The 27,477-nt window shown below is 56.9% G+C and overlaps 2 protein-coding genes across 2 annotated transcripts; one reads left to right on the top strand and one right to left on the bottom strand.

Annotated features, from left to right (window-relative positions):
• The first annotated feature begins 214 nt into the window (after positions 1-214).
• PDAP1 (PDGFA associated protein 1) lies at positions 215-13,963 on the top strand. The gene is made up of 6 exons (XM_047089354.1): positions 215-305; positions 3,520-3,611; positions 4,937-5,047; positions 6,629-6,750; positions 8,818-8,969; positions 10,051-13,963. The coding sequence occupies exons 1-6, from the start codon at positions 293-295 to the stop codon at positions 10,107-10,109; spliced, it is 549 nt and encodes a 182-aa protein (XP_046945310.1). The 5' UTR covers positions 215-292; the 3' UTR covers positions 10,110-13,963.
• ARPC1B (actin related protein 2/3 complex subunit 1B) lies at positions 13,835-27,189 on the bottom strand. Its single transcript, XM_047089349.1, has 10 exons — positions 27,086-27,189; positions 20,223-20,299; positions 19,376-19,480; positions 18,719-18,941; positions 17,638-17,745; positions 16,467-16,673; positions 16,300-16,375; positions 15,191-15,396; positions 14,378-14,468; positions 13,835-14,165 (listed from the first exon to the last, which is right to left on the bottom strand). The coding sequence occupies exons 2-10, from the start codon at positions 20,284-20,286 to the stop codon at positions 14,127-14,129; spliced, it is 1,119 nt and encodes a 372-aa protein (XP_046945305.1). The 5' UTR covers positions 20,287-20,299; positions 27,086-27,189; the 3' UTR covers positions 13,835-14,126.
• Between the last annotated feature and the right edge of the window lie 288 nt (positions 27,190-27,477).

The raw sequence follows: 27,477 nt of genomic DNA, 5'->3' as shown, positions 1-27,477 counted from the left end.
AATTCCAGCCCGCTGTTGCCTTTTGCTGTCACTTCCCGGGGGGGGACCGGCAGGCTCACGCGTCTCCCCGGGGGCTGAGGGACTGGGGGCGCTGTTGCCTGGGCAGCGCGCGGGCAAGCCTGGACTCAGGCGGCTCGCGGGACAGTCTTCGTGCTCCGGTCCTCGAGGAGGCGGCGGCGGCGGCGCCGCGCTGAGGGTACTGGGCCGGGCGGAAGAAGTTGAGCCCGAGATATTTCCGGTTCCGGTGTCAGTTCGAGGCGCCGCCGCCGCTGCCGCAGCCGCCGGATCCGCGATGCCTAAAGGAGGTGAGGGCCAAGCGCGCGTGGCCTGCGGGCCTCGAGGGGCTGCCCGAGTCCGGCTCCCGCTGTTCATTCTGCCCGCGGGTGTCTCGGAGAGCGGCGCCGAGGGAGGACGTCCGCGCCGGCTGAGGGCCAGGCCTGGGCCTCGGCGCCCAATTGTCCCGATGGAGAAACTGAGGACCGGAGTGGCTACGAGCCACTCCTTCGGGGGGTCTGAGGAGACCCAAGGCTCCGGCTCCTCGCCGACGCCGAAGGCCTGATCTGGGGCGCGCTTCTCTTGGCCTGAGGGACCTGGAGTTTACTCCCTCTTCCAGGCTCGCGGGGACTGAGTCACCGCGTCCCGCGCCTGTGCCGAGCCCGTCTGCCTTGCGCGTAAAACGTGGGGCCTCTCGAGCTCCGGGCGAGCGAGGCCTGCCTAATGAGACCTAACTTGATGCTCTCGAGGCTGGCTGGCTGACTGGCTTTGAATGTCCCTATTCGGCAGCGGCTCTATGTGTGTCTCTGAGCCAGTCGCTTAACCTCCCTGTGTCTCAGTTTTCTCATTTGCAAGGGGCTTTTGATTGTACCTACCTCATAGTAGTGATGTGAGGCTTACACCACCAGGTGATCCACGTGGAGTGCGCAGCACAGCTCCAGGCAGTCAAGCGCTCGCTAAGCGTTATTTATACGGTTTCCTCAATTTCTTGGCCAAGAGGATAGAAGATGCGTGGCTTCCCAGTGCATCGTAGACAGTCCTTTCTCTTTCCCCTAAGAGTCCGTAGTTCTTGATTTCAAGTCTAGCTGTGTCACTGCCCAACTCTGTGGCCTGAAACAAATTATTTAATTCCTGCCCATTTTTGTCATCTGGAACACCTGGCTGATAACCCTTAGCTTGGAGAGCTGGAGATAGAGGTCATAAAATAATGGAGCACTCAAAGTGCCTGGCTAACTTCTGGCCCAGAACAGATGTTCGGTTAATAGTGGTAGCTCAAGTGCCATGTTGGTTAAGATGCTTTAGCCCACAGGAAATCTACTTGGAGCTTTTTCAAACCTAAATGACTTCCTGACTCTCTACTTGCAGAGAGATATTGGGGCTTACAGAATCGAATCCATTTAAACCTACCTCTCTGTTGATTTAGCCTGGTAGGAAGAGCCAGGTGTCTTCCATTTTCCACAGCCTCCTGTTGTGCAAAATGAGGGTGCCATCTGAACCCTTCTGGTTCCAGAATTCTGGTTCTAAGTGTCCTACTTCATAGATAGTTTGAGTCAAAGTTGGAGGTTACAGAATCCTAAATATGAATTGTTGGTTAAATGACTTGGCCTTTGGCTTGTGAAAAGCTTTATGAGCAGATAAGATTTACCTATTTTGCTTGGGTTTATTTGCTTGAAAAGCAAAAGAAAACAAGATTTTTTTTTAAGTATAAAATTATCCAAGAGAAAAGGATGAACTCTTGTTTCCATTAGTAACTGTAAAGCATTTTCAAAGGCATGCTGGTAAAAGTTATTGTAGTCTGAACTAACGTCCATATCCCCTAGCCAAGTGTGCGGAATGACAGCGTGTAGTAGCCAGTTTTGAGTTGTTATTACTGCCTGGAATATTGAGAGGCCTGGAAAGCTTGTTGGGTTTTTTTTTTTTTTTAACTGGCAAGCTTGATCTCTCACAATAGGACTTGGATGAGCGTAGACTGAGACACCCCCTGGGAACCCAGGTAGTCATTAAAAATGGGTGGTGTGATCTGTAGCAGCCCAATTATGGCTTTGCAGCTGCTGTCTAGGAAATAAGAGGAGGTTGGTATCTCTGCTACTGTCTCTCGAGTCCAGAGAAGCTGTGGCTGTCTAATTACAGATTCTCTGCACTCAGACTCACTAGAAATCAGCTGGGCCGAAGCTTCCAGAAGAGGTGGGGATGGATTGAGGCCACAACCGCCCCAGCGTCTTCCAGGACCAGCAGGGCAGGGGTCAGTCTATTGTCCTAGCTCAAGAGGCTCAGACTGATACTCTTAGATGAACTTTAATTGCTAATCACACTTTTAACTGTTAGAAGGGAGTCAGCTTTATTTTCAACTTTAACTTTGCCAGCTGTGTTTCTTACTCCGCATGCAAGAAAGTTTCCGATAGGTTTAGGGTTTTTTTCCTTATAGTATAATGCCCAGGTGAACAAAAAGTGTTTCATTACATCCCCTGACTTTTTTTTTTTTTAATGTTTATTTATTTTGAAATAGCACAATAGGGGAAGGGACAGAGGGAAAGAGAGAATCCCAGGCAGGCTCTGCCATGTCAGCACAGAGCCCAATGTGGGGCTTGAGCCCACAATCCATGAGATCACAACCTGAGCTGAAACCGAGTTGGACGCTTAACCGACTGAGCCACCCAGGTGTCCTATATTCCCTGACTTTTATAGGGAATCACTAATGTGGTCAGTGGCTTTGTGTTTTATCTCCTGCCAAAATACCTTATTAGAAAATTAGCAAACATAGCACACGTTTTTGTAGTGCTTAATCCGATCTCAGGCACTGTTCCAACAGTTTTACATGTGTTAACAAATTCATTCCCATGACAACTCCAGGAGGTAGGGACACAGCTGAAGACACTGAGACTGAGAGGTCAGGTACCCTCCCAAAGCTTGTAAGTGGTAGAGCTGAGATTTGAGCCTGAGGGTCAGACTCCAGCATTCGTGCTCTTCATCATTCGGTTTCAATCTTTAGTGTCTTGTCTTTAGAATGGGATCAGCCATGATTCTCCACATATGGGCTCAAAGATGGGGCTAGATTCAGGCCACAACTACCTCAGCATCCTCCAGAACCAGGAGAGCAGGGGTCAGTCCATTGTCCTGGCTCAAGAGGGTCTATGGTTGTGCCAGAACTTTTGCAAGTAAAAAGGACTGTAGTGTTAAATGTTCTTACTGCATTTTGACCTGAGTTTGGATTCTAAGGCACCATGGGATTTAGCCAGTTATTACATGCAGCGTGCCCTCTCCCACATCCTCTTCTCAGGTCTTATCTGTAGGAACCTATGTCTAGCACGTAGTTTGGTGCTGCATCAGGTGGTCGCATGTTGCCTCTTTTGTCCCTTTGGATATGTGAAGGGAGGAGAATAGGTTTGGGTGGTGCTTGGTGAGGGGTAGGGGAGGTCTCTGCAGCCTCTGATGACAGCACCTCAAGCAGGACGCAGCCCTTTGGGGCTCAGGGCAATCAGGGAAGCTGATTACCTCCCACCTCCTAAGCTGCCGATCCTCGTGCAGGGAGAAAGGGAGGCCACAAAGGCCGGGCACGGCAGTACACAAGCCCTGAGGAGATCGACGCGCAGCTCCAGGCTGAGAAGCAGAAGGCCAGGGTGAGTACGTGCCTGTGCCAGCCACTCCAGTGGCCCAGGGCGGTGCCCTGCCTCTTTGTCATCCAGAGAGGCCAGGCAGGGACCACCAATTCCTAGGCAGAAGCCAGCACCTGAGGGGGGAGGGGGGGGGGGTGGGCGGGGCATGGGCAGCAGGCGGGTGTCCCTGAACAACCAGCGACAGTGAAGAGGAGAGGTATCTTCTGATTGAATCAATTAGAACTTTGTTCTTTTAGCGATGGTCGCCTTAGTGGGTGTCTCTTCTTGGTCCTGTGTCCTGCTTTCTGGGAGCTGTCATTTTGCCAGGCCCTGCCCATCCATAGCTCAAACTTCCCGCACTCCCCATCTGTCTGCTGTAGCCATGCCACACCCAGCACAACATAGTGCCCTGCCTCCCCTCACCCCCAGCAGGCAGAGCACCCTTTGTTCCTCCAGACCTTGCTCAGAGTCATCTCCTCTATGATTCTCACTGATGCTCTTCACCCTGCCCCCTCTGGTCCAAGCTTAGCAGTTCCCTCCACTGTGTTCCTGCGGTGTTTTTTCCAGCCTACTGTCAGGAAGTGGAATATTTCTATCCTCGTCAATGTCCACATCCCTGACCACACCATTAGATCCTCGCCTGAATAAGGGCCGAAAAGAGCACAGTCAGGCTGGATGGGTGACACCGCTGTGAAGGGCCTGGGAGCCCCTAGAAGGGAGGGGCTGCATTTGAATGGAGGAGGGGGCAGAGGGCTGGATGGAGGAGCTGCCAGCTAAGTGGGACCTTGGAGAGTATGTGGGCAAGTGGTAGGGGGAAGGATGTACTGGCTTTGTTAGGAATGTTTTTGGTGGGGAAGCAAGAAAGGTGGAGGGAAGTGGCATGTTGAGCGTTGTCCCGGGAAGTCAGCGCAGCAGGGCATCTGCAGAGGCAGGCTCGAGTGACTGGCCCTCCATTTCCACCGTGGGAGTGGGACACGGGAGGACTTGCCCAGGAAAACAGTACAGTTTGACAGCTGCATGTGGCAGCTGGGGAAGCAGGAGGGGGGCTGAGCGGGACTGAGGTTCCCCGCCCCACAGCCGAGTCCTTCTGACCCTGGGAGATGAACTTCTCACCCAGGCTGGAGTGTGAGAATGGCTTCCAGGCTGTGGAGCCAAATATATAGGCTGCCTCTGACCCAGGTCCCCTACCAGGGGCCGGGGTTACAGAGTAGGACCCTTGTCATACTTGGTCCCAGCCTTGTGGGGGTTTAGTTCCTCGGGGTCCGCAGTCTGGAGGTGGTGGGAGCAGGGTTCACAGTCTAGGGGGTTTGTGCATTTTTGATTTTGCAGGTTGTCCATTTCTGAAACAGGAAGAAGAGGAACAAGGAGAAGAAGGTGGAGATGGGGCTGCGGGGGACCCCAAAAAGGAGAAGAAATCCCTAGACTCAGATGAGAGTGAAGATGAAGAAGATGATTACCAGGTGCTGAGTTTGATGGAGGCCTGGGACTTGGACTCATTCATTCAACAAACATCTATTAAGTGCTTGTTGGTCACCATTCCCAATGGTGGATGCAGACAGAGTCTTCAATCTTAAGGGGTTATGTTTTAATAGCAAGGTACAGACAATGAGGATGTGAACAAATGTTATGATTTCAAGTAGCAGCAAGTATTATGAGTAAGATGGACTGATCATGGGTACTTGAAGCAGTGTGTGGTGAGGAGGGTGACTTTTAAACTGAGATCTGAAAAACAGGCTGGAGCCCGGTGTGTGAAAAACCAACGTGCAGAGCCGTCAGGGTGGCCGGATTGGCAAGTGCAGGGGCTCCGGGGTCGGACAGGACAGCAGGAGGCTGGTGGGCATGTGCCTAGGTGGGTAAGGGGTAGAGTGGCTAGGGATGCGGGAGGAGAGGTTGGCCAGGGCAGCTCCTGAGTGGCAGTTGAAGGGTTTGAGTTTCACTGTTGCGGGTAGTGGGCAGCTGGTGGAGGCCTTGAAGTGGCGGAGAGTGATGACCAGATTTGCTTTTAAAAGGTGGTTGTGGCTTCTCTGCAAAGAGTAAATTGTAGAGGATGTAAGCAGGGAAATGGCAGCAGGTCACCAGACGAGATTGTGGCTGGGCCAATGGGGGAGAGGGGGCAGGTTCACGCTGTGTTTTTGGGTTTGCTGAAGGGTGGGTCCAGGGACTGAGGGAAGGAGGCATGAGGCTATGGCATAAGGATGGTCGGAAGGAGCAGGGTAGGCGAGGGGTGAGTCTCGAGTTCCATTTAGGCACATTCGCTTGTGACATGAACATACAAGTGGACGTGTTCACAGGTAGCTCAAATGGCTGTTGTTGTCTGGAGCTCTGCGTCAGATTGGCTGGTATTTGGAACCTGTTTCCCTGGTCACTTAAAGAGAAAAGCTGTGGTCAACAGCACCTGAGACTTGGGCCCAGCCTGCTATACTGGGGACTTGTGCTCCTGTTGAACATCTCCCAGGGGAGGTGGGAGGTGCAGGCTCCCTAAACCCGTAGACTGCAATCCCATGGCTCCTTCTCATGTCACATTTCCCTCCCATGAGCTGAGATGGGTAGGAATTGGAATTGGTCTTGAGAACATCCTTAGTGTGGCCTGCCCTGGGGACCCAGCAGTGGTTGTTGCAGTCAGACGTGAGCTTTCAGAGGCTGAGCCTGAAGTAGGGGCGTAGTGCTCTGTGTTGAGAGCTTGTGAGTTGGGCTTGGGTTCTCAGCTCATCGGTCTGCTTCCTGGTTGGCCTTAGGCAAGTTGTTTAGTCCTGTGCCTCTGTTCTGTCACCTGTGAATCTGAGACAATAACCTCCGGTTGCTGGGACTTGGCATAGGTTGGGCTCCAGTCACGTGCACTTGCCGTCCTTGTTCCTCCTGGGCTGGTGAAGACACCCCGAGGTGCTGTTCCCACTGTGAGGCTTGGGCCGAGCATCATGTTGTCCGGGGGTGGAGCAGAAGTTTGTCCCTGCCCAGGGGGGCTGTTGGGAGATGGTGGGCATGGCCCTCAGGGGCTCTGCTGGACGGACTTTTCCAACAGCCGGCTTCTTGTCTTACCTTAGCAAAAGCGCAAAGGCGTGGAAGGGCTCATCGACATTGAGAACCCTAACAGGGTGGCACAGACAACCAAAAAGGTCACACAACTGGACCTGGATGGGCCCAAGGAGCTTTCAAGGAGAGAACGGTAACCTCTGCTACTGGGCCTTGTGACCTGGGCACGTGGGCAGGGGGCTGACCTTCGTGGCGGGGTGGGAGGAGCGGCTGAGGCACCCAGTTCCCCTACCCTTGCCTCCTGGGCCCTGGGGTTCCCAGGGACTGGGTGAGGGCTCTAGCTACAGTATCTGTTTTTTTTGTTTATCTCATTCCTCAAAGGCTCTATAGAAGCTTTTCCAGAAACACCAAACAGAAATAATTTTTCACCAGTAGGAACACAACAGGGAAAATAGAACAACAGTTTTAGACCTGAGCGTCACACTTGAAGTAATGCCCAAGGAAATGGAGGGTTATGGTACAGTCTCTTCCTCCACAGCACCCCACTCTGGGGACAGTTCCTTACCCAGCCCAGTCTGACCATTCTTGGCCTGCATTCTTTGATGTCATTGCCGTGGGGGTTGGGAGAACCCAGAGGTTCACGGTGCAGAGAGCACAGTACAGAGAGGTCTGCTGGCTGCCCCAGTGCTCCCTAAGTCCCAGGTGGAAACGGAGCTGCAGACAGCCTTCTCTTTGCGATTATATGAGGGTCTCAATTGAGTGCTGAAGTGCCCTGCATATGGCCATTCCTTGACAGGTAGTGCCTGGACTTTCAGTGGCCACCAGCCGACAGCAGGGACCTTATAAGAGGTTGAAGGCCACTAGCGAAAGCTGTCCTGTTTTGTTTTGTTTTTCCCTTCCTGGGCTGCTGAGATTTAAATCCGCCTTCCTGTGCTAACCCCATGACGGCTGAGGGTTTTATGAAAAGGCTCACAAGTTCGGGGTGTGATGAGAGGCTGCTAAGGATTCTACTCCTCCAGTAGCTTCCTTCTCACCAGTAAGAAGAGGATCCTGTTGTTACCCCCACCCTTTGAGGCTGCAGAGTGAAAGCCATGAAGGCCGGCATCCTGCCTGGCCCCGAGCCTTCACCCAGAGGACCTTGCAGAGCTTCTGGTAGTCTTGCTCATTGTTCCAGATGCCTCCAGGGAACCCCCCTCCCCACCCCCCAACCCTGGTTTGGATCTCTGCTGCTAGCTCAGAGGCTCCTGACCCTGCACCTGCCTCCCAGGGTAGGATCTGCTGGGCTGACAGGTGTTCCAGTCTCCTCTCTGTTGCACATGTCTTACTGAGAGTCTCCTGGGCGAAACGTCTGCTCAGCTGACTTTTGGTGGCTGGCTCTCCTCCCCTCTGGCCAGGCCCCATGCCTTGTTTCTTATCACCCAGCGCGGTGTGCTGTCAGGGCCTCTGGGAGGCCAAGTCCCTTTCCCATGCTCCTGTTAGGGCTTCCCTGTCCCTTCCTCCAATACTTGGCTCGTCCAGGGATTCTGGTATAAGTGGGACAATCTAATATCTCAGTGGAAAGTGCACGCTTCACTCCAGAATCTCAGGCCTGGGAGGAGGATCTCAGAGGGAAGACTTAATGAGAGGGAGGAGCTAATGACCATCACCTCTCTACCTAGTGGGTTGGTGACTGACACCTTTGTCCTGTGGGAGTAGAGCTCTTAGGCCCACACCCTCCTTGGTGGGGGCTCACCACTTTGAAGGCAGCCTCTTACACATCTGAGCTGCTCTAATTGAGAATGTGCCATGTCCTGTGGACCTGAGATTGGGTGGGTGTGGTTCCCATCTGTGGCTACTCCCTTCTCTACCCCTCGTAGAATGTGGTTCCCAGTGTCTTCCTCCTCTTGCTCATCTCTTGATACACAGTCCACTGGTTTTGCTCCCCCTTTCTTACCGGGGACACCAGACCCTAGTCAGCATCCCCCCGCCGGCCAATGCAGACATTGTTCACCGTGTGCTGAGTTCACCCCCATCCTATGTTACGTGTCTGGGGAAGCTGGTACACTGCTTGAACTTCCTCCAGCCCGCTGAGAAGTCCAGGCCTGCCCCTTTGCTTGTTTGTTTGGTGAGTGTCCATCAGGGAGGGGGCACACAGAGCAAGGGCACCCTCCTCCACTTGGGCTCCGGGCCCAAGTACTTGGCTTTTATTCTGGCTCCCACATCTAGCTCGGCTGATAATAGTGGGGAAGATGTCCCTTATGACACCATTTTATCCAAACAGAGAAGAAATCGAGAAGCAGAAAGCAAAAGAGCGTTACATGAAAATGCATTTAGCTGGGAAGACAGAGCAAGCCAAAGCTGACCTTGCCCGGCTGGCAATCATTCGGAAACAGCGGGAAGAGGCTGCCAGGAAGAAAGAAGAGGAGAGGAAAGGTAAGTCCTGAGCTGCCGGTGTGACTGCCTGACGGTTTCTGGGAAAGCCGCTAAACCCTGCGCTTCAGTGTACTTGTTGTGAAATGGGACGGGGTTGGGTTGTTGGGTGGAGGGCCAGCCTGTGTGTAAATGCACTTACTTTCTCATCGGTGGAGGTGGGCGTTTCTGCCCCAACCTTCTGGGGTGTTGGGAGGGCTCAGCAGCAGCTGGAAGTCAGATGAGGGTTTGGATCTAAGCAGAGCACTGTCTACAGCATCTGAGGGAAGCCGCAGGGATGTACCTAGGGCAGAGCTTCAAGGCTGGAAGGTTCCACTAAATTATCCGGTGCCTTGTGTGGCTGGGAAAGCTACCTCGGAGAACCACCGTCCATCTGAGGGGCTTGAGAGGGTGCGGCAGGGCTGGGCTGGACCAGACTTCACGGTCCAGACCCAGGTGAAATCTGGCCCAACTGTCCCTCTTCCCTCATGCCCTCCCTCCCAATGGGGTCAGAGGTGGAGCCTTTTCCTAGGCCAGGATAGCTGTGGGGAGTTGGTCTGGTTTACAGGAGCATTTGACTCAGGACCTGGTCTCACGTGGGGCCACAAGAGCCCTTAGGGACCAGCATGCTGTCCTGCCTCCTCACCAGATCACGGGGAAACTGAGGCCTAGATCTGGAAATAAGTTGCCCCAGGGTTGTCACCACACTGGAGGTAGCCTGCTGTCCCGGCTCCCTGCTCTTGCTTCACAAAGCCCAGGCAGCGGAGGAACTTCAGGTGTTGCTGACTGGGGGTTTCGGCCCCCACAAAAGAGGCTGTAATTACGGGGTTCTGCCTCTGGGTGGGGTAAGAAGTTTCTCTTTGCCGGTAGCTTGAGTGTTGGGGGCCCTGTGTCAGGGGCAGCCACCCATACTTGGCAAGGATGTCTGGACAGTGGCTCCTGCGGGAATCCTTCCTGGTCTGTTCCCCCTCTGCCAGCTGAGTCTGTTGCCCAGAATGTGTTCTGAGGTCCCTCGGCCCTCCAGGGCAGTGCTTCTGGGGTGCGTGGGGGTGTGCGCAGGGAGGGGGTCTTGTGTTAACACCAACCCTTCCCTTCCTGCCCTCAGCAAAAGACGATGCGACCTTGTCGGGAAAGCGAGTGCAGTCGCTGTCCCTGAATAAGTAGCACGGCCTGTGGGAGGAGGCACCGGGGACCTGGGCCGCTCTGCCAGGACCTCTGCCGCGTCTCGCCCGCCCTGCCCTGGCGCCGCTGCAGCAGCCCCTCACGGCAAGGAGCCCCCACCCTGGCCTGGGGCCTCCTTTTCATCTTGGCACAGAAATCGTTTGGGGGGGGATGGTGGGAGGGTGCTGGGGGAAGGGGCGGCTGCCATCTTTGAGACCGAAAGATGCGGGACAGCATTTCATATGTAACCATTGGAATGTCTTTGCTGTTTTTAGAATTCAGAACTCTTGTTGGGGGAGCCTGGGAGGTGGGGTAAGAAGAGCTTCCGTTCATCCCGTAGATTGCACAGTAGGGGCTGGTTGTGCAGAGGGGCAGCTGCTGCTGAGTTTGCAACAACCAGCCCCAGTCTGTGTTGCCTGGGTGCTCGCTCAGAGGGGCTGTCGTCCAGGAGCCCGTGTCCCTGGATCCCTGAGGGTCATGGCTTGTCCCCAGCCAGTCCCCTTCGCCCTTCCCCACCCCATTCCCACCCTTCTGGCCAGAGCCAGGGCCCATTCTTAACCTTGCCCATTGATCATTTCAAGAAACCTCTGTTTACTGTGCAGCACCCAGGCAGAACATGCTCCACAAGTCCAACTTGTATATTTGGCAGATTAAACTTGACATTATCGTAACGTTTGTTCTGTGATCCATTTTTGGGCCCCCGTGCTTGGGCCCTTTTCACCCAACAGGGCATGGTGTTGCTGTCAGGCCAGTCTGCCCTGCAAGGTTCAGGCAGCATCCAGCAGTGTGTGGGGACTTGTCCCTGGGCCTCCGAGCTAGGAGAGACCTCAGGACAGAGCCAGCTCCTCCCCTCCCTTTACCTGACCATGGCGGACCTTAAGTTGGAGTGGCCAGGGTGCCGTCCGCTGCCCTCAGCAGGCCGACAGCAGCTCTGCGCCTCCCCGCCCTGCCCTCCAGGTGCCCCTGCTGGTAACAGTCTCAGGATTTGAGTGCTGGAAGGAAGTGTCCCAGCACCCACGTGACTGCCAGGCATCACCTCATCCCGTCTTTACCACCCCGGGTGGTGGAGATGGCAGCAGGGAAACAGACTTCGTGGTCACGTGAGCTGCCTGCAGAATTGGCCACTGTGCCTGTCCCTTCTCCTGCACCCCTTCATGAGGGGCGCTCTGCCTTGTGAACAGCAGTGTCCTTTGTGTACGATCCTGAGAGGTCAGTAACTTGTGCCAAGCAGGGGTTTGGCCTGAGGTCAGAAAGAGGGATTTAATGGGCAGAGATGGAATCAGGCCCCTGACTTCCAGGGACTCCTACCATGCCCCCCTGGGCTTGACCGTGCTGGAGGTCAACAGACCCAGGAGCCCCCGGCAGGGACACCACGGCCGCCAGTGTCTACAGCTCACCCTGGCCTGCAGAAAATCCCTCTGCCCCTGGGACCTGCGAGAACACCTCCCCCTCCCCTGGAGGTCCTGCCGTAGCTCAGGTTCGGTCTGTCCCACGCAAATGAGGTTTTCTGACAAGATGGAGGAAGGTACAAGAAGGTGGTGGCTGTTTGGCAAGGTGCACAGATAGTGCACGGTCGTTGCCTCCAGGGGCCACCAGCCAGCAGAACTGGAGCCACGTGGGGTGGTAAGGAAGTATCTTCTAACGTGCTGGAAGCTGATTTGCAGGAGTGGCCGGCATGAAGAGGCCGTGCTTGGCCAGCAAGGCTCCCGGTGTGCCCAGGACTGTTGTCTTGTTGGACCTGGTGTGAGACCGGAGGCGAGGACTTCCCTGGTGGCTGCAGGCCCATGAGAGGTTGTATAGATCTCAGCTGCACGCCTGGGTGACATGCTGGCAAGAGTTCTGGCTTGAGGCATTTCCTTCCTGGTTCAGCTAGAGATCCGGACACACATCGAGTACATTTCAGCAGACGCCCCTCAAGGCTTGGAAGTCAAACCTGAGCTTGGATCCTGGCTCTGCTGCCTCCGGCCCGTGAGACTTTGAAGAGGTAACTTCTTTCTCTGGCATTCAGTATGCTCTTAAAATGGGAATAACAAAGCCTTCCTCCCAAGGTGGGGACACAGTGACTCTTGGGTGTTAGGATTCTCCCAGTTGTGTCCTCCACCACTCACCCAGGTCACCCCAGCTGCTCCCTGTCCCTCCTCCCCTGCATCTTCTTGGTCCCCAGGGCCTGTGCTGTTCCCACATCATCTCACACCCACACAACAGCAGCAACCTTCCCAGCCTTACCCACCCATCTCATCCCTGTCCTGCGCCCTATCAGTCCTCTGACTCCTAGAAGGGTCAAACCCTTGCCCCCAGCCCTTGCATGTTATTACTTGCCTGGAAACTTCCCTCAGCCCCAACCCCTCCTTTTCTTTCTCTGCCACCTTCTCCCCCTACCAAAAACACTGGGTTGTCATCATCTACCTCCCCCACCAGACTATGAGCTTCTTGTCTCCTTCACTGTCCTCAGCATCCAGTAGGACATGGCACAGAGCACAGAAGGCCCAGCAAGCCCGGCCAGTGGTCCTGGTGTCCACTGGTGATGTGCACATCACAGAACAGGGTCCAGATCCCCTCCTTCCCTGATGGGACTTCCCACCTGCCACAGGAGCCTTGACCACCCTTTGAGGAGCCAGTCCTACCCTACAGTGTTGTAATGCCTTTTCCTTCTTGGTAGAAGCAAATGACTGAGCTTATCAGGGTTTTGGGGGGGTTTTTTTTTAGTGTTTGTTTTGTGAGAAAGAGCACTTGAGCAGGGGTGGGGCAGAGAGAGAGGGAAAGAAAGAATCGCTAGCACGCTCTACGTTGTCAGAAATGAAGAGTCTGACGCCTAACTGACCGAGCCACCCAGGCACCCCGAGCCTGTCAGCTTTAAGCCAAGACTTGTCTGTAATGAGGGCAGACGGTTGACACTGTGAAGCCTCTGCTTGAGGCCTCGGTGGCCGAACAAGAGCCTGTTTGCCGTTCATCTTTCTCTAAGAGTAAGGGGGGGCCTGTTCCTCGGGGTCTCGGATCAACACTGATACCCTGGGGCCATGTTTCCAGCCCCAAGCTGAGCTGTAGGAAAAGGTATGTGAATATCTCCCTGGCCTTCCGGGACCTGACAACAGTTGAGTCAGGACCAGAAGCTCACTTTGCAGAGGGCTGGTACTGGCTGGGTGGACCTTGGCACTGCATTTCATAGAGAATAAGAGGAGTTGTGTGGCCCGTCTCATTGTGATTTAAAAAAGGATCTGTGGGCTTCTTGCGACTGAGGAGGCTCTCCTGAGGGACGAGCCTAGAACAGTTTGAGAGAAGGCATCTTGAGGTACCATTTTTATGCAAACGTAAGGGGGAGTTCACAGTTCTGATCTGTTGATGTAAATCAGGTTACCCAACTAGACTAAGAAAAAACCGTGAATAGGACACTAAGAAGCACACATTAAATAGGCGCTCTGAGTGAAACAGGAATGGGGGAAAAACTGTCTCAGGAAATGATGTGCATATATCAAAAATCAACTGCCAGCATCGAGTAGAGAAATGCTTTCCCATTAAAGCCCAGAACCAGCTAAAATGTGCAACCGCTGGTCTGGGAATCAGGCTACTGAATGACGGGACGGACACCTGCTTCTGGCAGCCCCCTGGCTGGACTGCAGGGAAAGGAACCATGTAGGGGAAGGCCCTCGGGTTTAAAGATCAATTTTGCTGACAGGGAAAAATAAGCTACCTGAGCCCTTGTGAAAATGAACTTCTCCCAGACACAGAGACCAGGTCTGTGATTGCTTTTTTATTCCCTCCATGTTTTTGAAGCAGTTCATGACCAGCACCGTGCTTTGGGAACATTTGTTTTTCACAACAAATGAAAGCATTTCTTTAAGAAAAAGGCACATGTTCCTTCAATAGGTAAGAAAAGCTTCCCACCCCGCCCCTCCCGTCTGGATGGAGCAGTCCCCATGGGGACCCAAACTGGTACCCTAGAAACGTTCAGCAAAGCAACCCTTAGCCTCCCTGACCCCCTCCCCCCAGCAGTTGAGATGAGGGCAACATATTTCTCACAGGTCATTTGATCTTGAGGTCCTTCAAGGCTGATTCCAAACTCTGGAAGGAGACAAGCAGGACAGGCTAGTTCTCAGTGGTCCTGCCACACCCCACCCGCAGGGACCTTACCCTCCCCTGTCCCAGCCCTAAAGGGAGGTGCCGGAGAGGGTGTCCCTCATCACCCTTCGTCCCAAAGGAGTGCCCTTCTGTAAGAATGAAGGGGGCTCTCCAGTGGGGAGGGGGAGGAAGGGGCACGGTGGGACAGGCCTCACCTTCACGTCCCAGATGCTCATGCCGCCATCCATGCCCGTGGTGCAGAACTGGGAGCACTTGGCCTTTCCTCCGGTGAGCACCGAGATCTGGCTGTAAAGAAGACGAGGGCTTGATGGGTCCCAGCCTGTGGCCACACTGGACTCCAGCCTGCCTGCCCTCCAGGAGCTCCCACCCTTCTGGGGCAGCGGCTTGCAGAGAGCCCCGGGGGTGGGCTGTGAAGGGTCACAGAGAACGGGGTTCGTGAGTCTGCTTTGAGGAGGAGCAGGCGTGTTCATAGAGCCGAGGGAAGCCTAGGCGAGTGGAACGGGACGTGCAAAGGCCTGGGCAGGGCCTGCGTCACACGTGTGTGGGGAGTGTGCAGCGTGGCAGGACTGTAACTGGACGGGGAAAAACCAAAACGCAGGGCTGGGAAGATATGCGGGGCTAGTTCTGACAAGCCCTGAAAGGGGACATGAGTTTAGTCTGAAAAGGACACCGGACCTGGTGGCTACTGGAGGGTTTAAGCGGCCACACTTCTCTCTGGCTTGCTGTGGAGTGGACACCTGTGGCTGGCAGGATTTGGGAGCTGTGGACCGTCTCTCGCTCCCCTCATTCCTCAAGGAGGCACAGCCTCGGGGCTGGTCACACTCTGGCCATCCCAGAGCTTCTACAACGGTCCCCACACAGCCACGTTCTAAAAGCGAGGGGCACGCTGACTGTTGTGTCCCCACCTGATGCTAGTTTTGTGCAACCGACAGGTCGCTCTGCTCCCTAAATCAGGGCCCTCACCTTGACCCTGCTGGGAGGAGAGTCCAGGTCGGCCCCACCCTCACCTCACACTGTTCTTGTGCAGCGAGTCCAGGCCCGAGCCTGCGGCCGCACCGCCCTCCGAGCTCGCCTTCTTGTCCAGGTTCTGGAAGCGCTCCCGGGCCGTCAAGCCACGCTGCGAGCTTTGCTTGGGCACATCCAGCCGCCCACCGAAGCTTAGCGTCCCCGTGGCGCTGTCGTAGGTAAACAGCACCGGGAAACAGTCGTGGCCCTGCAACAGTCGTGAGGGTGCCATTGGAGCGCTGGCTGAGGGCTGGCACGGCGCCCCCAATCTGAGCACGGGGATCCAAGGCCGGAGGCAAGACACGACACCGACAGGGGCTGGGCGGCGGGGGCCTCTGGCGGAGCCAGCGGGAAGCCAGTGCCAGCTCAGACACACAGCCGGCTGGACGGACCCCAGGTATAGAACAGGGACGGACGGTGGGGGCAAGCATCTAGGGGTGGCCCCTCCCCCAACAAGGCCAGTGGACAGTTGAGAAAGCTTGTCTGGGACGCCCCTGGAAACCTAGGGACTTTCTGCCCGAGCAGTCACACCCACTCTGGGAGACACCCCACAGCTGGGCGCTTCAGTTAGGCAAAGCAGGCCCAATCCCCCCCCCCCCCCCCCCCCCCCCCCCCCGCCCAGGACCGGAGTATATTTGCTGAGGGCTGAAAGGGGACTTGACGGATAGGTGGACAGAAGGAAGGAGGGAGGGCAGCGCACTTCTGGATGTGTGGCTGGACCATGTGGCCGCCACTGAGTTAGGTGTGACCCTGTAATTTCCACTGGCCCGTGAGATGTAAGCAGAAACCTCAGGGTCCAGGGCGTGATTCTCCACTTCCTTATTCTTCCTCCAAGGTGGGGGGGGGGGGGGGAGTGTTTTGGAGACAAAGCGTCCACCTGCACAGAGCAGGGCCCCTCACAACGCCCACACTGTGTTACGTCATAGCAACTGGGGTGCTGTTACTGCGGTGTAACCGACCCATTCTGACCACAGATTGACGGCTGGCTGGAGCTGGGTGGGAGTGAGGAAGGAGGGAAAGAAGGTCGGGGGTGGGGGGTAGGCAGTGGAGGGCTGCCTGGCCATCTCTGGGAGACCTTTTCTAACTAGCACCGCTCCCCTCCCTGCCTCACCGCTGCCACCAGACTGTTCTCGGTGATGAAGGTCAGGGCCAGCAGCGGCAGTGTTTCAGAGGCCAGAGTTGCCACGCTGAGAGAGAGAGAGAGAGAGAGAGGTCAGCCACTCCGTCCCCGCCTGCTCTGTGCCTCCATTGCCCCCCACTCCTCTGGCCTGTACTCACGCCATTTTCTTGTCGGCATCGGCCAGGCACACAGTGCTGTCGTGGCTGACCCAGGCCACGCGGCTGCCACTGGCTGAAAAGCAGACGCCATGCACCCAGCCACAGCTACTGCTGGACTCAAACATGAGCTCCCCAAATGGCATCTTGGAGCCCCACGGGGTGGGTGCTGGACGCTCTTCTACCTCCTTGATGTAGGCTGAGAAGATCCTGCCAGGAGAGACCAAAAGAAAAAAAACTCAGGAGACCGGGGGTCCGGGAGGGACTGACCAGGGACTCCCTGTCCCAAAGTGGCCTGCTGAGGTCAGTGCCCAGCTAGAGGCTGGTGGATACCACAGCCAGCTTTTCACGTCCCGCATCTTCATGCTTGGGAGAGTCTGGCCTCAGTGCCCTCCTGTGCGAGGGAGTGAGTCCTGGCTCTGCGTCCTGTAACTCCCAGGGCCCTCGGGCCCTCATCTGAGGACTGACCACGCATGGCTGACACGGTCCCCAGGGGGTGTCCTGGTCCCCATCACGCTGGCCCCTACACTTCACAGCCAGCCCCGTGGATGCCCCTCCTCCCTGCCCTGCTTTCCCAGGGCCAACACGGGGGTCCGCCCAACAGGTCAAGGTGCCAGCAAACCAGCTCCCCATCCACCAACGGAGCCTCATCAGGACGTTCTGTGCGTGTCGGGGGCCTCCAAAGGGGCCTCCGGTGCCTGCCGCAGCCTTGTTTCCCAGGCGCCCAGGCCATCTGCCTGGAGCTGGGAGCCAGAGGCCTCGGGAGACTCGGGGGCGCTGGGCCCAGAAGTGAAAAACCGCCAGGAGCAACCAGAGGCTCCATTCCAGGCCCGAGATAACGGGGCACGGGTTTGTCTAAGCTGCTCGTTGTCCTCCAGATGGAAGACAAGGAAACCGAGGGAGGGGGACTCTAACGAAGCAGAAGAGGAGGGCCCAGGAAAGACTCCTTGCTGACACGGAGAGGCAGCAAGGGACGCATCCTGCCAAGACTCTACAAGGGCTGGAGACGGGGCCCAGCGACGACCCTTCTCGAAAAGCAAAACCTCTCAGATGCAGGGCTGAGGCCCCGGGTGAGCCTGCCTGCCAGCAGAGCTGGTCTGGGTCACGGGGTGCAGGGCTCCCTCCACCCTCCACTCCTAGTTCCCGTGCTGACATCCAGACCCTGCCCGCTCACCGGCACTTGAAGTCACAGGAGCCTGCGGCCAGGAGCACGTTGTTGGGGTGCCAGTCCAGGCTGAGGACCGTGGAGCGGATGGGCTTCTTGATGTGCTTGCACACCCACCTGGACAGATGGATGGAAGGGGGTCGGGACAGGCGAGCTCAGCACCCATGGCCTCTGTGCCCCAGGGACTCCACGTTCCCATGGGGCTTCACAGACCCTCTACCCCCAACCCCCCCCCCCCCCCCCCGACAAGGTCCCAGGAGGGAGGGGCCTGGGTGCTGCCAGCCCACCAGCCTGCCAGGGCCCAGATCAGGCCAGTGATGTGCCAAGTGGCCTCCAGGGTGGGCCCTCTATCCCGGGTTTCCGTTAAACCCTATGACAACCCAGGGGACCTGCGTGGCTCAGTCGCTTAAGCGTCCAGCTTCAGCTCAGGTCACGATCTCAAGGCCCATGGGTTTGAGCCCTACAACGGGCTGCACACTGACAGCTCAGAGCCTGGAGCCCGCTTCGGATTCTGTGTCTCCCTCTCTCTGCCCCTCCCCGACTTGTGCTGTGCCCCTCTCTCTCTCTCAAAAATAAACGTTAAAAATAATAATAAACTGCATGACAACCCGGGGGGCAGGCTCAGTGAGGAGTCACAGCAGCCAGCTGGCCAGGGTGCAGTGTGATCTCAGGTGTCCCAGACTCCAGCTTCTCCTCTGCCCTCAGGGACCTAGGGGAAGATACTACAACGCGGCCCTGGAACATGACAGGCTGGACATCCTGGGCGAGTGACCGCCTCAGGGCCTTCCTTTGCTCATCTGTAAAGTGGGGACAACAGATGTCCAGTCCAGGGGGCTGTCGGGGAGTCCGTGCCAGCATGCATGCAGGGCTTTCCGCAAGGCCCACCGAGCAGTCGTGGTGTGGTCTGTGCCCTCATCAACGGGACGGCTGTGGAAGTGCCCCTCGCCTACGAGGCTCTACTCTGCCAGGGTCACATGAACAGTGACCTGACACGCCATCCAGTGCTTCCTGGGACACCAGCCCCACCGCCTTTTAGTCTGCAGCCCCCAGGGTTCCTCCCAACCCACTCCCAACCCTCCCAGGCACCCACCAGTCATTTTCCTGCTCAAAATAACAGATGGAGATGACACGGGAACCACTCCCCACAGCGAACTTGTTCTCATTGGGGGCCCAGCGCACACAGCGAGCGGCCCGGTTGATCCGCAGGATGACCAGCGTGGGCTTCCACGTGCGGCCCTTCAGCGTCCACACGTAGGCGTTGCGGTCTGTGCCGCAGGTCACAATCCGGTTACTTTCGGGGGCCCAGTCGATGCCTGTGGGGCGGGGAGGAAACGCGGCTGAAGTCATCCAGCAGAGGTGGCTCTACAGCGCTGGTGGAGGAGGGGATTAAGGGACACAATCTGGAGGAAAGCTGCTCCAAGGGATACTACTAGAACTTCTTGAGAGTGTTACAGCTCTCCAAAATATCTCCAAACATGCCGGAAAGCCAAGAGACAGAAGAGAAACTTGGTGACTCTGAGCTGAGCTGCTGGATCAAACCTTTCCTGAAGCCCAGAAACCTCTCTGAGTTTTTCAGTAATAAGGGGCAACATGATCCCTTTTAACTTAAGCCAGTTTGAATCAGAGTTGTGTTGCTTGCAACCCAAACTAGCCTACCTAACACACTGATTGGGAGGATGGCCCTGGCTGGCCCTGCCCCATCCCCCTGTTTCCTTCCAGGAGAGTGATCCCAGTCGGTCTGACGCACCTGTCACCTGTCCATTGTGCTCCTTGAGCTCGTGCACCTTGACCCACTTGGCCCCGCTCTTCTCATAGATGTGTACCTCGTGGTTGTTGGGGCAGATGGCAATCTCTGCGGGAGGGGAGGGGAGGGGAGGGGAGTGAGGAGGCATGCGTGCCCAAGTCCCCCCCACCCATTCCCTCATGACTCCCTTCTACCAGGAACACCCTTCACAGGCCATCTGGGCAATACCTCGCTCTTCACTGCCTTGGCAGGGGGTTCCCTGAAACACCTTGCGACCCCTCCCTGGGGACTAGCCATCCTTCACCTGTACCCGCTACCCCCAGGCACCCCCACAGCGGTCTCATGACCTCTGGGAGTTCTCCCTTCCCCCTGCTACTGCCCTCTGCTCCCCAGCTCCAGCCCTGGGCTCCCTGCTGCTCCTGACGATGCCAGGCCCTCCTGCCTCAGGGCCTCGACATGGCTGGCTCCCCCGCCTCCTCTGTGTCTCCGTGCACATGTCCCTTCCTCCCGGCCACCTTTTCTAAACCAGCGCCCCTGCCTCCCATGCTTTCCCCTCCTGCATGTTTTTCTTCACTGCTCATGTCACTACCTGCCACTGCGGGCTGTCTTCACCTCTCACCCCCAGCCTGGGAGCCCGAGCGGCACCTGCAGCAGGTGCGGGGCTGTGCTGTCACCTCCACCCCGCAGTGCCCGCTCGCCTGCTGCCCCCCCCCCCCCCCGCCCCGAGCTCATTCATCCCCTCTTACGCACTCAGGACCAGAGATGAGGAGGCGAACGGCCAACCCCCAGAGCCCACAGGCTAGGGGGCTCCCGCCCCTCCTCTGCCAGCCCACAGGCAGCGGGTACTCACGGGTGCGGTCCTTGTTCCAGGCGTGACAGCTGATGGGCTCCACGAGGAAGCTGTGGTAAGCCATGACCGCTCCGCTCCTGTGCCCGAGAGGAAGGCACCCCAAGTCAGCCCTGCGTCTGATCCCAGACCGGGCTCCCAGCCGACCCCGTGGGCAGGCAGCAGGGGCTGGCCTTCCAATGCCACTTCCTTCCCGTGGGTGGGGTGTGTTGACCTGTGCCTTGTCGGTGCTCACCACCTGTACCTGGGTTTCCTCACAGGTAGAGTGCCCACCCCCCCCCCCGGAAGGATGGGGTGGGGACGCAAGGCAGGTGGTGCCCAGCACGCAGCAGGCCTTCCACACCCAGAGCTTGGCTTTCAGGAGATTGGGGGGGGGGGGGAGGTGGAGGCAGGTCTGCCCTTTCTCACCCAGAAATCCTTTCAAGGGGAGGAGGGGTGGGGCGGGACGGCCCGGGGGTGGCTGGGCTGTGGGGATGAAGGCAGGCAGGTACAGAGGGCAGCTGGGTACACCCCCAGAACTGGGTCCAGCTCTGACGGCACCTCCCACCTTGATAGACCCCCCTCCCCCGCTCAGGCCCTGCCGCTGAGCTTCAGAGGAGCCCGCTGAGCCTGCGGCCGGGTGGGGTACACACAGGCAGTCCTTTCGCCCCCACCCCTTCCCGCACAGCTCTGCCCACCCCTGTTCCATTTGGCAAAGCCCTGCTCACCCTCTCTGAACCTCAATGTCCACATCTGCAAAATGGGAACAGGAATCCTGCCCCCGGAGGTGTTAAGAGGGTAAAGTAAGATGACATGCCATAGCAGGTGCTCATGCAACGGCAGCTCCCGCGTGGTAACACCCAGCCACGGTCCACCCACTAGGGGTCTGTCTCCCCTGCTAGACCCGCGGCTGATCCTGGGGCACACCGGGCCTCAGGCCTTTGCACTGGCGGTTCCCTCCGCCTCCTAAGCCCCATCCCTGGGGGCCTGCGTGGGGAGCCCTCATCGCTGCCCTGTTTAAGTCTGCATCCCAACGCCACCTTCTGGCGAGGCCCTCTCTGACTGCTGATTTGAAACCGCGACCACCTTCCCCTACCTCAGCACTCCCTCTTCCAGACTGAACTTTCTCCACAAAGAATCCTCATGGAACATTCGTTACACTGGACTCACTCCCTTCACCCGTTCTCTGTCCCAGCTGGGACGGAACGAGCTTGATGGGGACAGACATTTTCCACTTGTCTTGTTCACAATTCTTTCCTTGTTTTGCTTGGCACGTAATAGGTGCTCGGTAAGTATGTGAGGAACACGATTGTTTAGTCTCACTAGTGTCCAGAAGAGTAAGTTCTTTATTTAAAAAATTAAAAAGGGGCACCTGGATGCCTCAGTCAGTTAAGCATCTGACTTCGGCTCAGGTCATGATCTCACGGTTTATGAGTTCGAGCCCTGTGTTGGGCTCTGTGCTGGCAGTTTGGAGCCTGGAGCCTGCTTCAGATTCCGTGTCTCCCTCTCTCTCTGCCCCTCACCTACTCGCGCTCTGAGTCTGTCTCTCAAAAATAAATAAACATTAAAAACAATTTTTTTAATTAAAAAATGGGTGCCTGGCCGGCTCAATTGATTAAGCGTCCAGCTCTTGGATTTCAGCTCAGGTCATGATCTCACGGCTCGTGGGTTCAAGCCCCACATCAGGCTCTGCACTGACAGCATGGAGCCTGCTTGGGATTCTCTCTCTGCCCCTCCCCTGCTTGCACGCGCTCTCTCTCAAAATAAATAAACGGTAAAAAAAAAATTTATTTTAAACACTACCACCCAACATTTCCTGAATGCTCCTTACTTGCCAGCTCTAAACAGTCCAGGTATTTTTTTTTTTTAATACCAGTATAATTAACACACAATGTTAGTTTCAGGCGTATAATATAGTGACTCAACCATTCTGTGTATCACTCGGCACTCAGCAAAGTGAGTTTTACGGTTGGTCCCCTTCACCTATTTCATACCCCTCCCAGACCCCAGGCGCTCTCGACTTTTGTGCTTAGATGCCACAGCCCCAGATGACAGATGTAGAGGCCGAGGTCCAACAACCGGAAGCTACCTGCCCAGTCACACAGGTGTCTGGTGTCACCAGGAACTTGGCTGCCTCCCCCACCAGACTGGCAGCTCTTGTGTCCCAGGGACTGGGCTGAAGAAAGGCTTCTCCCCAGCTCTGGGCCTGAGCCCTGAAAACCCAGGAAACTAGCGGGCGCCTAGCCGGCCCCTCACAAGATGGGCCACCTGTTCGGGCGGAGCTTACCCAGGTGGCAGGCCAGGAGGCCCTGCTGGAAGGCACAGCACTGAGCTCGGGCTCAGGCACAGGAGAAGGACGAGCTGCATGGAGCCCACCGTCCAGCTGAGAAATCCGGGGCTCAGTGACCAGCTGGCCCGAGGTGGCACCACGCATCCTGCCAGGCCTGGCTTCCTGACCCCCCAGCAACTCGTGCCCAGCCCAGATGCAACACCTGTTTTCATTTATTGCAGGAAGCTCTGGAAGGTTCTGGGGCAGCCCAGATCAGACAGACAGACACAGGCATGTACAGGGCAGGGACATGCCTGGAGCGGGGCACCAGGCAGGTCCTCAGCACTGCGGAGAGAGCGGACACACCTGCAGCCACTCCAGCCACACACGCTCATGCGTGCTCAGCCCTGCGCACACGCACGCGCGCGCACACACACACACACACACAAGCACACTGTGCTCACGCGTGTCCAGACATACACACAAGCACACTGCTCCCACCATGGCTACTTCCCCAGCCTCTCCTTATAAAGCCTCTTTGTGGAAGGCAAAGGCCCCGGAAGTGGCTCTTTGGGGGGGCCCCCAGCTCGGGTCAGCAGGCCTGATGGGGATTTCCCCTGGCACTTCCGGAGCCTCGGGGCTGGGTCAGCTCTGGCATCCAGCTTGGCTGGGGCACTTCATCGCTGTCCACACCACAGATGACAAGACTAAGAAGTGGGAGCTCCAGGCCTACCGGAACACTGTACTGTGCTCATCTGCCCACCCCCATTTCCCACGGTCACCAGTGGGGCCGAGATCAGGCAGAGGCCCACTTCCACACCCCAGCTGGGCTCTCGTGGCCTCAGAACTCCAGCTGAGGCCAACCACCCCCTACCCCTTCAGCCCCCGGTGGCTCAGGAGGAAGCCCTGTGGCTACAGCCCTGGGGGGGTGGGGGTGGTCTCTGGGTCCTAGACTTGAGCCTGCACCTCATTAGCAGAACACAACTTCCCAGCTCCAGCTGTCCCAGACTGTGTGGCCGGGGGTCTCCGCTCCTTGCAGGGTCTTGCTAAGAGTGGCTAGACACATGGGCCAGGCTGTAGAAAGCCCATCTAGCGAGGTGCTCCAGAGTCCCAGGCTGTGAAGATGGAGAGGCTGGGTGTGCTGAGACAGCAGCTTCCAGAACTAGTGAATAACGCAGCCAAGAGGACCTGGGGAGCCCTGACCGTTGTTTCCTGAGACCCAAAGGTTCTCAAGTGGGAGAGGAAGGGGCTGATAAAGATGGCTACAGGCACAGTGGGACAGGCAGGGGCGGGAGGTTCAGACCACATCTATCAGCCAATCACACTTTAGCATGAATTCATTCAGAAATACTCATAGTACACTGAATCAACACCTTAAAGGGGGTAGAGGGTAGGAAAGGGGATGGGAGAGAAGGTGCATTTTCTTCTTTTCATCACTTTTTCGTAACTTCTGCAAAGCAACTAAAGCCAGCAGGGCCTCAGCAATGACTCCCAACCCCCACGTTTCAAATGAGGAAGTGGCCATCCAGAGGGGGGAGTAGGTATCTGGCCACTGTGGCCTTGGGGGCTGTATCCTCCTAGAGGAGAATCACTGGATTGTTCCCTGTGGTCAGAAGCAGTGAAGCAGCCTTCACACCAGGCCACCCTGCCACGGGGAGCTTGGGCTGCATTACTCCCAGGAAAACCTCCACAGGGGTTGGGGGAGGGGGGCACCCACTCCCAGCCAGCCACCCTGAGGAAAATGCAACTAGGGCTACTTGGCCCAAGTGGGTGGACAAGGTGGTGCTTCAGCAGTGGCTCCTGGTAGAGACCAAGGCAGGCTGGGGCCATGGTCTCCGGAACACCCACCCACTTGTCACTGCAGCCCTGTGAGCCAGCACCATGGGCCCATTTAACTGTTGGGGACAGAGAGAGGAAGGAGCCCAGAGATCCGTGTGCAGGACTCTGGCTCTGATTAACCCAGAAACAGAGGCTGGGGGAGTGTGGGCCAGACCCTGAGTCTCCCCCGGCTGGCTCCCCTCTGCCAGCCTGAAACCAGGATCTCAGTGTTCCCAAAAGCACTTCCCCTGCGTCCTTCCGGCACACCGTGAATGCGCAGTATGAATGGACTGGAGATCCCCCAGGGCTAGGGGTGGGAGAGCACAGGGAAGAGGGGTGAGGACTGGGAGCGGGGAGTTGGGTCTCCAAAGTAGGTATGGGTCTCCCTGCACGGGGTTCCAGAGACGCACTGGGGTAGGGATGTAAGCTCCATAGGGGCGGGGTATGTGTTTGTTCACCGATGTATCCAGCATCAGTTAGAGTGCCTGGCACATAGTAGGTGCTCAATAAATATCTCTTGAATGTGACTGAACGAATCCCATCCTTTTCTTCAGGAGATAGGTTATAAGGAATGAATATGCTTCATTATTTCAGTGACATATGTACGCAATTTATAAGTATTTACCGGGGAGTACGTGCCCAGGTTTTTTTTTCCTGATTAGGGCCAACAATCAAGAAAGCTTGGAAACCTGAAATCAAGAAGGTCCTCTCTGAGGATGTGGGAAGAACTCAGCTCCTCTCCAAAGCAAAGCAAGGCAGGTAAAGCCTTGGGCCAGGCTGCCTTCCTTCCTCTCTCCATGGATACCCTCAGTTTATACTTCCTTCGCCTCTGTATCAGAAAAGCCTGGGGCTGAACAAGGCGTTGGCAGTAGGTTTCTTACTCCTTCAGCTTCTCTGAATCCAGAGAATGGTTCGCCCGCATTCGAGGCTAAACCAGGCAGGAGCTGTCTGGAGCAGGATCTTGGCCCTACAGGCACTCAGGGAAGTCCCCACCCAGCTCAGACGCTCCAGGGAGCCGCGAGCAAGCCATTTTGCACACGTGCTAAGCAGTTACTCAGCTTCCTGTTGTGTATGGAACAGCCCTTGCCACCCCAAACAGACCAGCCTGTCTCTCCTCCCCAACTCTGCTCCTGAAGTCTTACAAACCAGGCAAAAATCAAGAAGCACAAATGAAAACAATCATAGAAAGGCACCACAAATCTTGATGAAACAACCCAAACAGAAACAAAATCCAAAAACACATAAAACTCAATGTGGGCAGGGTTGTAGAGAAATGCTCATTTGTTGCTAAGTTGTTCAACCTTTCTGAGGGGCAGCAACTGTAGGAACAAAGAACAGGAACAGGAACTGAAAAATAACACACTTCGCTGGCATAAATTCATTTTGGTGCTAAGCAAATAGCCACTGGCTTTTTTTTTTTTTTTAAAGCAAACACGTCCATAATAACCCCCTTTAGAATGGTGGAAGGGGTGGAAAAACCCAAAGACTACAAATATGGAACGACTTGTGACACTAACATGTTAGGATACCATTTAACTATTTGAAAAGACCTATGTGGATTACGCACAAAGACACACGTAAACTAACTTTCCTGGCATCTTTAAGTGCCCAGTATTTACCCAAGACTTTGACGTACATTCTCTTTTACTTCCTAAAACAAGCCTGAGAAGTTATTTTGATGTTTGTTTTTTTAAACCTTCATTTCGTACAGGAGGAAACAGACTCAGACAAAAGCCACGATTTGCTCGAAGCCACACAGCTCCTCAACGTCAGTTTGGGATTCTGACCCCAAATCTCGGAGGTTGGCATCATCTGGACACTGATAAGTGTGGGCAGGCCTTATCCCGGCAGTGGCAACAATAAATAAGAGAATCCTCGCCCTGTGTGTGCCTGGCACGTTGCCAAGTGCCCTCTACACGTTATCCCATGTAAGCCTCACAACTTTGAAAGGCCCCCATTTTACAGATGGGGAAGGTTGCGATCCAGAGAAGTTAGGCGGCTTGCTGAGATCATGGGCCAGGGAAGGAATCTGGCACCCTCACCCGGGTCCCTGAGGCCTCACGGGGAATGCGCGCGCTTAACCACTGGGCGGCATTGCCTGCCCCGCGCGGGGAGTCTGGGGCCAGCCTGGAAGAACCCCGGGGAGCGCCTCCGGCTCCGTCCCCGTGCTCGGCGGGCTCCGGGGCTTCCTGCCAGTCTTCACAGTGTTACAGTCACCGCCCTGGACGGCCTATCTGCCCTCCCCGCCGCCGGCGAAGGAGGGGCCGCTCGGTTCCGCACTCGGGACCCCCTCCCGGTACGGATCGCGGACCCGGCCCCAGGGGCCGGGGGCGGGCTGGGGGCCGGGGAGGTGGCCCGGGGGGGAGGGCGGGGAGGGAAGGAGGGACAAGGTGGGCGGGGGCGCCAGCTCATTTCCCGGCCGGAGCAACCCGGAAGGCTGGAGGATGGAGGGGAAGTGACTGGGCGTGGGGCCCTCGCGGCCCGAAATAACGGGGGACACCGACCTCGGGGCAGAGTCAGGGAGGGGCGGCCGGGGCAGGGGGAACGGGGGGCAGGGGGAACGGGGGGCCGGGGCCGCCCCGAGGGCGCCAGGGGCAGGGAGCCCTGCATTTCCCTCACCCGGAGGAGAACACCATCCGCTGGTCCCCTCACCTCCAGGCGACCCCACACACCTGGAGAGGCCCCCTCCCCGCGCCCCCACACCTGCGGTCGCCCCGTAACCCTCCCCACCCGCGTGCAACTCCCCGTCCCCTCTCCTCCGAGCGCCCTCTCCCCTCCCGACGGCCCCCAGCCCGCTCACCTCGGGGCGCCCCGGCCGCGGACTCTGGGCAGTCGACGCGCCGAACCGGCTCTGGGCCCCGCGCCGCGCCGCAGCCACTTCCTCGTGGGCGGGGGGCGGGGCCTCCCGGCCTCAGCCCCGCGGGGACGGGGGCGGCGACCAGGGTGGCGGCCGAGAGATCCCAGGCCCCGCCCACCCATCCGGGGTGGGGGCCGCACCGAGCCAGGGCGCCCTGAAATCGTCCGCGACCGCCCCTCACTACTTTATGCGTGGGGAAACTGAGGCTCGGAGAGAGGCGCACAGCCCGAGCGGCAGCTGGGCGGGAAGCCGGGAGCTGGGCGGGGAGCGCACGTCCCCACCGCCGCGAGAGCGTCCTCTCCATCCTTCCTCTGTGAGCCGATGCCCACAGGGCG

Source organism: Lynx rufus, unplaced genomic scaffold, assembly GCF_022079265.1.
Source record: "Lynx rufus isolate CCGP_SWC_20201006 ecotype Redwood Valley unplaced genomic scaffold, mLynRuf1.p SCAF_27, whole genome shotgun sequence".
In the NCBI taxonomy this organism is placed as follows: domain Eukaryota; kingdom Metazoa; phylum Chordata; class Mammalia; order Carnivora; family Felidae; genus Lynx; species Lynx rufus.
Note: the sequence above shows the minus strand (reverse complement) of the source record. Positions and strands in the feature narration are given on the sequence as shown.

Bases quoted from the DNA above. Each gene is read 5' to 3' on its own strand.
- PDAP1 (XM_047089354.1), top strand. The intron at 3,612-4,936 runs GTGAGTACGTGC...TTTCTGAAACAG, and splicing joins CTGAGAAGCAGAAGGCCAGG to GAAGAAGAGGAACAAGGAGA. The intron at 5,048-6,628 runs GTGCTGAGTTTG...GTCTTACCTTAG, and splicing joins ATGAAGAAGATGATTACCAG to CAAAAGCGCAAAGGCGTGGA.
- ARPC1B (XM_047089349.1), bottom strand. From the start codon at position 20,286: ATGGCTTACCACAGCTTCCTCGTGGAGCCCATCAGCTGTCACGCCTGG. The intron at 16,376-16,466 runs GTGAGTACAGGC...TCTCTCTCTCAG, and splicing joins GATGCCGACAAGAAAATGGC to CGTGGCAACTCTGGCCTCTG. The intron at 14,469-15,190 runs GTGAGGGTGGGG...TCTTCTTTACAG, and splicing joins CTGCACAAGAACAGTGTGAG to CCAGATCTCGGTGCTCACCG.